The following is a 10,998-nucleotide window of genomic DNA, read 5'->3' as shown; positions in this document are numbered from 1 at the left end:
ATTCTAGGAGGGGGAGGGAGGAGGAGAGGGGAGGGGGAAAAAGGGGAGATGAGGGGAGATGAGGGGAGAGAGAGAGAGAGACAGAGAGACAGAGAGGGAGGGAGGGAGAGCGATGCGTACACGATCGCCGGCAGGGTTGTGCTCGACGGGAATAGCCCAGAACTTGAAGCCGTGGCCAAGGCAAAGACGGTGTTGTAGGTGAGCTCATAGCACATGTATCCAGAGAGGACAACCATGACAGCATTGTAGACCAGACGGATGTAGTAGAGGTCAAAGGCCTGGCGGGAGGCCATGAGCCACGGACCGACCACCACCATGACAATGTACGCCAGCACAACGGTGAGGTACTGCCACGGGTCCATGAGGAACCACTTTGACGTCCGCGAGTCGAGCTCCCAGCCCCACGACGCAGGGGGCTCCAGAGGGGGGAGCGAGGCGTAGAACGACGTCACTGCAGAGAGGGCCATACTGAGGGTGGGAGGGGAGTCAAGTGTGGTCGGTTGGTGGGGTAAGGGGGGCAGAGAGGAGGGGGGAGGGGGGGGGAGGGGAGGTGTGGTGAAAACGTGGGATGGAGAGCGGAGGAGAGTCATTGGCGGCCGACGGGGGAGGGGGGGGGGGGGGGGGAATAGGACCATGCGGGGCTGGGCGTTCAAACGATCCGAAGGGAGAGATCAAGGGCATGGGCTAGGCGGCAACGAGGGCTGCAAGCTTGGTGAGGAGGATGTCAAAGACAAGGTCGTGCTGGACGAGCTCGAGGCGGACAAAGGCATCCGAGGCGCCAAACGAAGGCCCGGCCCAGCCCTGGATGCCGGCAGCGAGAAAGACGTCGTAGCACGAAGTCGAGCCGTCGAGGCACTCGATCCAGAGGTAGAACTGGTCCGGGACCGAGCGGATGGCAAAACGGGTGGAGGAGGCAAAGATAGGCAGGACCTTGTTCCAGCGGGCAGTAAATTCGGTGCGAATGGCGGAGAAGAAGCCGCCGCGGGTGGCGGTGATGGCGCGCAGGATGGCCAGCGCGCGGTAGCGCGAGTCGACCGACGTCGTGATCTCGGCCTTGGAGATGAAGCTCTCCATGGCGGCGGCGACCGCGGGGTCCTTGACCAGCGCCCACCCGATGCGCGAGCCTGCGTGCCCGGAGAGCTTGGAGAGCGAGAAGAGCATGATGTCTGCCGAGTAGTTGTGGATCTTGTTGGTCAGAGACGGCCAGGCGTAGACCATGTCGTGGACGTGCGCCACCTGGCTCCCCGAGTACACCGCCGACCGCAGCTCGCCGGTTGGATTGTTCGGGAGGGTCACAAACTCGACAATGCACTGTCGCTGTGGATCGAGCGAGCTCGATGCCGAGAACGACGTGTTCGCCGCGCCCACAGACGCCCAGTTGGCGTACCCGTCGTAGTACGGCGGCTGGGCGTAGATGGTTGTCTGCTCGCACGGCGCGGCCTCGGCCAGCGCCACGCTTGACGCCGCGATAAGGAGCGTGCATCCCGAGCCAACCACCACCGACATGCCCTCGGTATTCACGTTGCCTGCCGATGCGTGGACGTCCAGGATCGCCTCGCGCAGCGCAGCGCCTAGGCCCGTCGACGCCGGCGTCAGCACGCTCTCAAACTGGTACCCGGTGCGGTACCAGGCCGGCAGGGCAACCTCGGCGGCGACAGGCGGGCCATCGTACTGCGCCCAGTACGACTGGTACATCAGCGGCGAGCCACCCACCGCATTGACCACGCATCCGCCAGCATCGACCTTAGAGCAGTTAGCGCCCGAGAAGCAGTCGAAGCACTCGCACACGCCCACGTCGGCGTACAGCACGCCCTGGCCCGAACACTCGGGCGAGGGCCACGTCGTCGGCCCACACTCCACCACACTCGCCAGTGCCATCATCACCATCACCGTCGCTGCAACTGCTGTCACTTCCGGCATCCTTGATCGCGAGACGGGTGGCTCCCCCTCCCGTCCCCCTTGCCCCATTTTGGTCGGTCACATGCCGCACGGCCGCCGTCTCCGGACGCGGCAATGCCCGATACAGGGCTCATCAATGGTACAAGCACGATTGAGACGGATGCTGGACGGTGGGTCTCCTGATGAGGCCGAGGTATCGGCATGACTTGGCCGGGGGCCTCATCACCGCGATCTCGATCCCTGCGCCACCTGGTGCGATGCCAGTGCATGCACCCTGGTGCAACCAACCGATAGTCCTTCCCCTGACGAGATCGGTGCCGCGTGGGTGTCTGCTGGGCATCCACCTGGCTGATGTCTGTTTGGTATCTGAAGCAGGCGCTCAGCCCAGTCAAGTCCAATGCAGTCCAGTCCGGGCAAGCCGCCCACCTTTGGTTCTTGGCATGTTTTCCGCCGCCACCTCCCCACCGCCACCGCCGCCACCGCCGCCACCACCGCCATACCCTCATACTCGCCCACCCACCCCACCGCACTCCACGTACTCCCTCCACACACTCTCTTCCACACCCACACCTCCCTTCCACCCGTCCCTCCCTCCCTCCTCGTCCGCCCCTCCCTCCGTCCCCGCCGCCTTCTGCGCCTGTCGGCCAAAGCTTCCATCGCTCCGCCTGCACACTGCAGCATCATGGCCTCGTTGGTGACTCGGTACTCGGTCATCATCACGTTCACGGGATCAACGGTCAAGGAAGGGCGCAAGGTGATGTTGCGTCGTGGGGACATCGTGTATGCTGCGTCGCCTCCACGAACAACGTGTTACGATGGGTCAACCTTTGTCTTTGTCGCCAAGCGCCAGGATCAGGTGAGCCGCCTCACTGCCAGCGACATGATCCTTGTGCCAGAGTCCAGGCTTATGCGGCTAACGTCTTTCTCTAGCTCACCGTCGTCGCACTCGGCCTCGCCGCTGTCCTCATCGCGCTCGCATGCACGGTCTAATGATCGCTACGGGTCGAGCTGTCGGCACTGTGGCCACGCCTCGCACTCGCGTTCGTCGCTCGCCTCCCACGAGCTATACTGCACCAAAGCGCGGGTAACCAAGACATACAAATGCCCCATTTGCGAGCAGGTCTTTTACACTGAAGGCTCCGTCTCTATCCACATCGATACCTTCCACCGGTCGAGCTCAACCCCTACGCGCGCGCCAGCGACAGAGCCCGTGGCGAGCTCGATCGATCACACCTGCCCGATTTGCAACAAGACGTTCTTCTTGGCGTTCACCCTCAACAACCATCTTGACAACGAGCATGCGCCGTCGCCGCCGTCGCCACGTGAGCCTGAGCCTGAGCCTGAGCCCAAGCCTCAGCTTGGGCCGCCTGGGCTTGGAACTGCGCCCGAGAGCCGAACCGATGAGCCGACCCCGACTCGCGAACCGCCACCTGCTCAGCCGCGGCTGCAGTCGCAGTCGCCACCGCAGCCGGACCGTCCCCCCTCCTTTCGCGACGATGAGCTTCAGAGAGCCCGCGCCGCCGGCTCCAAAATCATGCGCGCTTCCGAGAGCTACCTCGACCCACAGATGTCTGAGCTGCCGCTGGTCAAGGGCGAGACCGTGATTGTGCCGCGGATCTCAGCCTGTCGTCCGGGCTGGCTCTGGGTCCGCAACGCTGCCAACAGGGCTGGCTACGTGCCGGCCATGTTTGTGGATGAAGTTGCCCCAGAGCCGGACAGTAGTGGTGGCGCTAGCTCGTCGAGCATTCGCCCACGGTGCCGCTTTTGCTACCGGGTGTACTCGTCGGAGGCTCAGCTCGCGTCGCACGAGCAGCACTACCATCCTCATCGGCTCGCGCACGAGCAGAAAACAATGCAAACGTCGATGCAGACTGGAGCGCCGACGCTTGCGCCTGCCGAGTTTGCGCACGAGCTGTACGGTCCGCGCCCAGCGGCGGCGCTGGCAGCCGAGGCCTGCGACGGTGACGGCATCGGTGACGACGGATCGGTGACAGCGCCGCTCCCGCCGCCGATCCTTCTCCCTGCCGCCGCCGCTGTTGACCGCGTCGCGCTGGGGATGTGGCGCGGCATCCAGGGCTCAAACAACTCGTGCTACCTCGACGCCACGCTCTTCTCGCTCTTTGTCACCGTCCAGGACTTTGATGTCATGCTGGACGAGTCTGAGCCGATCAGGCTGCGCCGCGAGCTGGCAGACTCGCCCGACCACATCACATATGTCCCGCATCTGCGCTCGACGCTCCGCAACCTGGTTGTACGCGATCTACGGGGCCGCCTCTTTGTCGACGCTTCGGTCATGCTCCGCTTCCGGCTCTTCCTCAACAAGGTGTGGGATGCCGAGAACGACCCGACGGTCGGTGCATGCGAGGAGGAGGACGTTGTCGACTTTATCACAGTCCTCTTCAACCTCCTCCTTCCCGACGACAAGCTCGCGCCCGGCTACGTCTCGTCCGAAGCGGTCGACGGCACCATCCTTCGCGCCTTTGTCCACACTCTTGCCCCGATCTTCGACCCCGAGTCGGGCGCACTGGAGACCTTTATCGGCCGTGGGCCGTCGGTCCAGGTCCTCCTCGACGCACACCTCGCGACTTACGGCATGGTCTTTGTCGGCGCGCCGAAGTTCCTTATTCTGCAGATGCCGCGCGAGTACCACTCGGCCATTTACGATTTTATCTACCCTTGCGGTGAGGTCACCGTCCCGGTCCGTCACCCTGAGACCGGCGACGACAGCCTTGCCCGGCTCGACCTCCACGCCATCATCTGCATCGACTCATCGCACTTTGTTGCCTACAACCGCATCCCGGTCGTCGACGCCGACGGCTCGCTCGCCCACATCTGGGTCCGCTTCGACTCAATGGGCGACGCATCGGCCGACCACGGCTCGGTCCCGGTTCTGCACCGCGCCAACAACCTCGCCCGCGCCCTCGCCGAGCCTGTCTCTCTTGCTACCCTTGTCGACTCGGAGCTCGCTGCCCATCGCGGGCCAAAGGCCTACCGCTACACCGACACTCGGGTCTCTGTCGATACCAAGCGCGTCCTTGCTGACGGCTACGTCTGCATTTACACCCTCGCCCACCCACTCTCCCCCACCGCAGACTGCGCGGCTAGTGCCAGTGTCGATGTCTCCGTTCAATGAAAATCACAGAACTCTCACACGCTCGTCGTCGTCACTGCCCGGTCATCCGGGACCGTCCCTACCACCGGCAGGCCACCATTCCGAGAATGCCCACGACAGTAAAACCGTCCGCACCCACACCCACACCCACACCCACACCCACACCCACACCCACCTTACCCACACCTTTCTCCACCCTTCACACTTCATTCTTGTTCCTTGCTTGCTATGGTGCGTGCGCCCGTGCTTGTGGTGGTCCTGACTGCTCTCGCTGTGGTGACCCTCTGCAGCCGGCAGGCGTTGGGCGCCTCGTGCGGCAACGCGGTGGTGGAGAGTGGCGAAGAGTGCGACGATGGCAACAATGATTCGTATGATGGATGCTCGGCCGTGTGTGTCCGTGAGTACTGTGGCGATGGCATTCTCAACGCATACAACGTCAGCAACCTGTCTGGCAATCGGCTGATCTTCAGTGATGACTTTGAGTCCGGCACCATTTCCGCGGCTTGGCAGGCCACAGGCGTAGCCATCATTGGCAACGTCGGCACGTGCGCCGCCCGCGGATCGTGGGCGGCCCGCTTCCAAGGCGACTCGGTTCGGACGCTGCAACTGGTTGGAACGTTGGAGAAGGTGACTCGCGTCAGCTTTGACGTCTTTATGACCTCGTCGTCCGGCAGTTGCGAGAACCCGGACAACGGCGAGGATCTGACCCTCGAGTACAAGGTAGCGTCCGGCACGACGTGGACTATACTTGCCGCTGTGCCGACGACCCACTCGACGTGGTCTTCGCACTCGATTGACATCCCTGCCGATGTGCAGGGCAAGATCATCCATCTGCGGTTCAACCAGGCCTCCTCGTCTGGCTCCAGCTTTGACCACATGGTTCTGGACGACGTCGCCATCTACGGCGGCCCGGCCGAGCCGGAAGAGTGCGACGACGGGACGCCGGACGCAACTAGCGTCGACGGCTGCGTCGAGTGCCGCATCACGCCATACTGCGGTGACGGCGTGGTGAACGGCAACGTCTCGACCGCCACTTACGAGTGGACATTTGCCACCCACGGCCTCGGCCCCGAGTGGACGCTGGGAACCGGAGCGCGAATCTCCAGTACGTGTGCTCAAGAGTCTATCACGTTTGACGGCACGAGCGATCGCACGGCCACCCTAACCATCGACACCCTGACCACCCGAATTGGGGGCATCGAGGTGACTTACGAGTACGGGTCCGGAGTCGGGAGCTGCGAGAAAGTCGACTCGGGAGAGGATCTTCATGCCACATTCAAGATCCGCGGCGCTTCCGTCGAGCACACCGAGATCCTGCCGCGCCACAGTGGCTCACTTGGCACACACCAGCTCGCCATTCCTGCCAGCATGCAGAACCGGAAGCCGACCGACGCGCCGTTTGAGCTCATTTTCTCTCAGCCGGTGCACTCGGGTTCAAGCTATGACGTTTCGGCGCTGGTTGGCGTCAACATTGTGACGTCTTTGAGCGCCGAGGTGTGCGACGACGGCAATGCGTTCACGAACGACTCGTGCGTGTTGTGCGCTCCAGCCAGGTGTGGCGACGGCTTGGTTTGGATAGGTGTCGAGGCCTGCGACACGGCAGGCGAGAGCGCGAGTTGCAACGTCGACTGCACGGCCCCTGTCTGCGGCGATGGTATCCGCAACGTAGCGGCTGGCGAAGAGTGCGACGACGGAAGCATAGAGTGCATGCCCAACTGTCGGTATGCGTACTGCGGCGACGGCATGGTGACGGGGTCTGAAGCTTGCGACTCGGGCTCACCGCTTGGCTCTACAACCTGTACACCAAACTGCACGGTCCATGGTGGCTGTGGTGACGGAGTGATCAACCCGGGTGCTGGCGAAGAGTGCGACGACGGGAACGCCGTTGATGGCGACGGGTGCTCAGCGAGCTGCACCTGGGAAGAGTGCGGTGACGGGTCGGCGGCGTCGCCCGTCTTTACCTCGCGGGCAGCACACGGCGGCTTTTTCGATAGCTTCTCGACCACTTCCGAGTGGTTTAATCGGTACACCACGCCGCTGAGCAACGCGGTGGTCCAGTCGGGCTGCACGCCGGCGAGCGACCCGTCAACGGCGGTTCTTCTTTCGAGCAACGGCCAGCGCGAGCTGGAGCTCAAGCCTGTTACCGGCTTTGCCGGCATGTCTTTCACAACGTGGACGAGCGGCGTGGCGCGAAGCGCCGAGGCTGCGTCGGACGCGAGATGTGGCGTGGTGGTGAGCAACACGACGAGCCAGCTTCTGCATGTTGCCGCACGGACTGTCGACACGACTACCGGGGCTCTGCTCTCGTCATATGTCGAGGTGGCCGCTGTCTCGCCGCTCCTGTCGAGCGCGACGTCGTTCGCTGAGACTGTGGTCTATGTCACGCCGCAGGCGGTGGGGATGACCGGATACTCGCTCGACGACCGGGCGCGGCGCATCGGCGTCCAGATCAAGCTCTATCGGTCGGCGGACAGTGTCGGCGGCGCGGACCCGACCACCTTTGTGGACGATGTCGAGGTCCGAGCCATGCTGCTGCGCGAGTGTGATGACGGCAACACCAATCCGGCGGATGGGTGCTCGAGCTGCCTTCTCCCGCGGTGCGGTGACTTTGTTGTCAACGGGGTGGAAGAGTGCGACTCGGGCGGAGCGGCCACCGGATACTGCGATGTCGACTGCACGTTTCCAGTCTGTGGCGACGGCCTAGTCAATCCGTACTCGACCGGCGAGGTGTGCGACGATGGCAACACTATCAACACGGACAGCTGCGTTAACTGCCGGCCGGCGTCATGCGGCGACGGATTTGTTCACCAGGGCATCGAGCCGTGCGACGCGTCGGCGCCTAACTCGGCCCCGTGCACTAGCTCATGCACGCTGCCGGTGTGCGGCGACGGCGTGGTGACCTCGCCGGAGGAGTGCGATGACGGCAACGCCATCGACAGCGACGGGTGCAGCAACAGCTGCAGGGCGCCGCGATGTGGTAACGGGCGAGTGGAGAGCTCTTCGCACCAGTTCGACCTCCGGATTCCGCTGTCATCGACAAGCGCGGTAGCGGACGCGATCGGTGTCCAGTTTTACCCCGCTACGCTCCCGTCATGCCTTGTGGGCAGCTCGGCAAAGGCAGGGGAGACAGTGCTGTTCACTGGAACGCCCTCGTCGGGCAAGCGCCGGCTGGTAACGCTCCTACCGCCCGGTACGCAGGAAGTCACATTTGACGTGAGGTATCCAGCCAGCTCTACGCCGTGCGAGACCGTCGACTCTGGTGAGCTGCTCGTGGTCCAGTTGTTCTCGTCTGCACAGATGAGCAGCTCGTCGCAGATTGGCGGGACGGTGACCATTTCGCGGTCGTCTACGTCGTGGAAGTCGGCAGTGGTCTCGCTCACGCAGTTTTCTGGATGGTCGACGGGGACGCCAGCGCCTCTCTTTCTCGTCTTTTTGCAGACCAAGCAATCGTGCTCCAGCTGCGACACAATTGGGCTGTCGAATGTGAGGGCGACCGGAGTGCGGTCCGAGGTGTGCGACGAAGGCGGCGTCCACACCGTGAGCTGTGATGCTGACTGCACGGCGCCGTCGTGCGGCGATGGCATGGTGAATGCGGCGGCAGGCGAAGAGTGTGACACTGCGGTGACGTCGAGCCTGTTCTGCTCGCCGACGTGCAAGAGCATCAACGTGGTGTGTGGCGATGGTGTGGTTGCACCGGGCGAGGACTGCGATACCGGCCGTGTGGCGACATCGCAGTGTGATCCAGACTGCACGTTTGCTGTGTGTGGCGATGGGTATGTCAACTCGGCTGCCGGCGAAGAGTGCGACTCGACAGCGGCATGTTCCTCGACGTGCAGGATCAGCGGCATCAACTCCACATCCAGCTCGTCGACGACGGCCGGGGCGTCATCGCGGAGCTCGTCGGGCTCGAGCAGCTCGACGACTCCAGTGGTGGCTATTGCCGGTGGGCTGGCGGGCACACTGCTGTTGCTGGTGATCATCATGGTGGTGACCAAGCGGCAGCAGATGGCGCGGCGGCGGGGCGTGCATCAGGCGCGGCAGCCGCGGCCGCCGCCTGGGGTGGACGAAGGCATTCCGCTGCCGCCGATGGGTAGTGGCGCCGGTATGCCGCCACCGCCGCCGTTTACGCCTGCCGGCGTCATGCCGCCTGTGCCCGGCAGCTCGCCGCTCCCGCCGTCGTGTCCGGCAGCTTACTTTGGCCCGCCAGGCTCGGCATTTAACACGGCGATCATGCCGCCATCGTACGAAGCGGTGGTGAGTAGCCCGACAGTGCCACCGCCGACGTACGGAGGTAGATGAGATATTGAACGCTGTACTAACGCAGTTTGATGACGATGGTGTGAAAAGGGAGGAAGGCAAGGCCCCACAGGGCTTGCGCTCAGGCTCGTTGTCGCCACCGCCGCACGAATGAGTGCGGATGAGGAGGCGTCAAGTCATGGCATTCAACCATCGGAAGATTGCGCGGAACAGCGGCAGGGCACGGAGCGGCGCGGCGACCGTGCGCACACAGGGCCAACAGGCAAACTCAGTGCGGCGCTCGACAGGAGTCGAGGAAGGCTTTGAGCTTGGTAACCGAGTACATATATGGCCCGATTCCAGTGCGGAAGACAACGGTGAGGACGCCACTGACGCGGGCGATGGCATAGAGGCGCTCGGGGCGGGCCTCAAAGGCGGCCTCGGCCTCGTTCTCGATGGGATCGACGAGGATGGCAGCCGGATCGAGGGAGGCGGTGGCAACAAAGTCGTTGGCAACAGCAAGCCGGGCTGCGGTCGATTTGGGCTGCGGGAAGCAGACGTCATCGTCGGTGTTGACCTCGATGGCCCAGTCGTCCTCGGCGTGGGCCTCGCGGATGTAGACGTTGAACAGCGGCGTCTCCGCCGCAGCAGCCAGCTCGGTGACCGAGCGGATGTTGCGGCGGAAGGGTGGTCAGGTCCACGAGCCAAAGTTGAGGATGACAACGCCTGTGGCGTGCGAGCTGTCCAGCGCCGGGATGATGATGTCGGCACCGAGGGCGGCGGGCGAGCCATCGAGACGCAGGAGCGACAGGTCGGGCATGGGCGAGCCCTCGACGAGGACGTTGGAGGCCGGGAAGGCGTCGTGGAGGTACGGCCTGGCCTCACCCTCGGTCTCCAGCAGCATTTTGATGCGGGCGGCGGTCTCGTCCTCGGTCATGTCGCCAAAGCGGACCGGGGGAAGGCCTGGCGTGGCCGAGTCTTCCGTTACAGCAGCCATGGCGGGAGAGACGGGTGGTTGCACCTGGTGCATGGGGGGTGGGGGGGGGGGTGGTTTGGTAAAAATTGATGGGGGACGAGGAGGGGGTTGGGGGGTGTAATTAGGGTGATGGGCAGGCCATGGCTAAGCTCAGGCTCGGGCTCGGGCTCGGGCTCGGGCTCGGACTCAGGCAGAGGCTCAGCTGGAGGATGAGCGGTCGGCAACGAGGCGCTTGAGGACCAGGATCAGCTCCTTGGCCATGCGTGCGACGCGCGAGTCGGACGACTTGCGGAGCTTGTTGAGCGTCTTGCCGACCTTTGTCTTCTTGAGCACGTTAAAGGTGATGTGCTCGCGGGCGAGGGCGCGGATGAGCTCGATCTGGCGATCAGCTGTGGTATCTGCCTTGAGCAGTTCTGTGCGGATGCTCATGACGACCTCGCACACACCGTGCTCGGAGAGGCGTGCGCGGCCGCGCATGGCATCGTCGCCATCGTCGAGACCCTCGCTCTTGACCAGGGCAGCAAAGACGGCAGCGTCAACCACAGTTCGCACCGACGCCTTCTCCTCCTCGGTCAGCTCACGGGTGAGCCTCGCCTCCACTCGCTGGAACACTCCGAGCATGGTCATCTTCCTGTGTGCGTGTGGGTTTGGGGGAGGGGGGAGGGGGGGGGTGAGGGCGGTTGCAACTAAGGCAGTGGACAGGCAGGGGGGAGGGAGGGAGGGGGGAGAGAGAGAGAGGGGAGGGGGGAGGGAGGGGGCGTACCTCCGACGGTCC

The 10,998-nt window shown here is 63.9% G+C and overlaps 5 protein-coding genes across 5 annotated transcripts in view; 1 reads left to right on the top strand and 4 right to left on the bottom strand.

Moving 5' to 3' along the window:
• AMSG_12068 (uncharacterized protein) overlaps nucleotides 1-467 on the bottom strand; it is a gene marked incomplete at its 5' end in the record, with an annotated part of 2,834 nt that extends 2,367 nt beyond the window's left edge. The window contains 2 exons of the mRNA XM_013900853.1: nucleotides 121-162; nucleotides 189-467. Of these exons, the coding sequence (XP_013756307.1) occupies nucleotides 121-162; nucleotides 189-467 (321 nt within the window). The remainder of the gene's footprint in view (nucleotides 1-120; nucleotides 163-188) is intronic.
• A 217-nt stretch (nucleotides 468-684) lies between these two features.
• On the bottom strand, nucleotides 685-1,920 carry AMSG_07339 (alliin lyase; the record flags this gene model as incomplete). Its single annotated transcript, XM_013900793.1, has 1 exon — nucleotides 685-1,920. The coding sequence occupies one exon, from the start codon at nucleotides 1,918-1,920 to the stop codon at nucleotides 685-687; it is 1,236 nt and encodes a 411-aa protein (XP_013756247.1).
• A 661-nt stretch (nucleotides 1,921-2,581) lies between these two features.
• Nucleotides 2,582-9,310, top strand: AMSG_12067 (uncharacterized protein; the record flags this gene model as incomplete). The annotated part of the gene is made up of 3 exons (XM_013900852.1): nucleotides 2,582-4,948; nucleotides 5,309-8,460; nucleotides 8,500-9,310. The coding sequence occupies 3 exons, from the start codon at nucleotides 2,582-2,584 to the stop codon at nucleotides 9,308-9,310; spliced, it is 6,330 nt and encodes a 2,109-aa protein (XP_013756306.1).
• A 226-nt stretch (nucleotides 9,311-9,536) lies between these two features.
• Nucleotides 9,537-10,251, bottom strand: AMSG_07336 (iodothyronine deiodinase; the record flags this gene model as incomplete). The annotated part of the gene is made up of 2 exons (XM_013900792.1): nucleotides 9,969-10,251; nucleotides 9,537-9,902 (listed from the first exon to the last, which is right to left on the bottom strand). The coding sequence occupies exons 1-2, from the start codon at nucleotides 10,242-10,244 to the stop codon at nucleotides 9,537-9,539; spliced, it is 642 nt and encodes a 213-aa protein (XP_013756246.1). The 5' UTR covers nucleotides 10,245-10,251.
• Nucleotides 10,252-10,421: 170 nt separating this feature from the next.
• AMSG_07335 (uncharacterized protein) overlaps nucleotides 10,422-10,998 on the bottom strand; it is a gene marked incomplete at both ends in the record, with an annotated part of 702 nt that continues 125 nt past the window's right edge. Inside the window, one exon of the mRNA XM_013900791.1 lies at nucleotides 10,422-10,850. Within this exon, the coding sequence (XP_013756245.1) occupies nucleotides 10,422-10,850 (429 nt within the window). The remainder of the gene's footprint in view (nucleotides 10,851-10,998) is intronic.

Source organism: Thecamonas trahens, assembly GCF_000142905.1.
Source record: "Thecamonas trahens ATCC 50062 unplaced genomic scaffold supercont1.34, whole genome shotgun sequence".
In the NCBI taxonomy this organism is placed as follows: domain Eukaryota; order Apusomonadida; family Apusomonadidae; genus Thecamonas; species Thecamonas trahens.
Note: the sequence above shows the minus strand (reverse complement) of the source record. Positions and strands in the feature narration are given on the sequence as shown.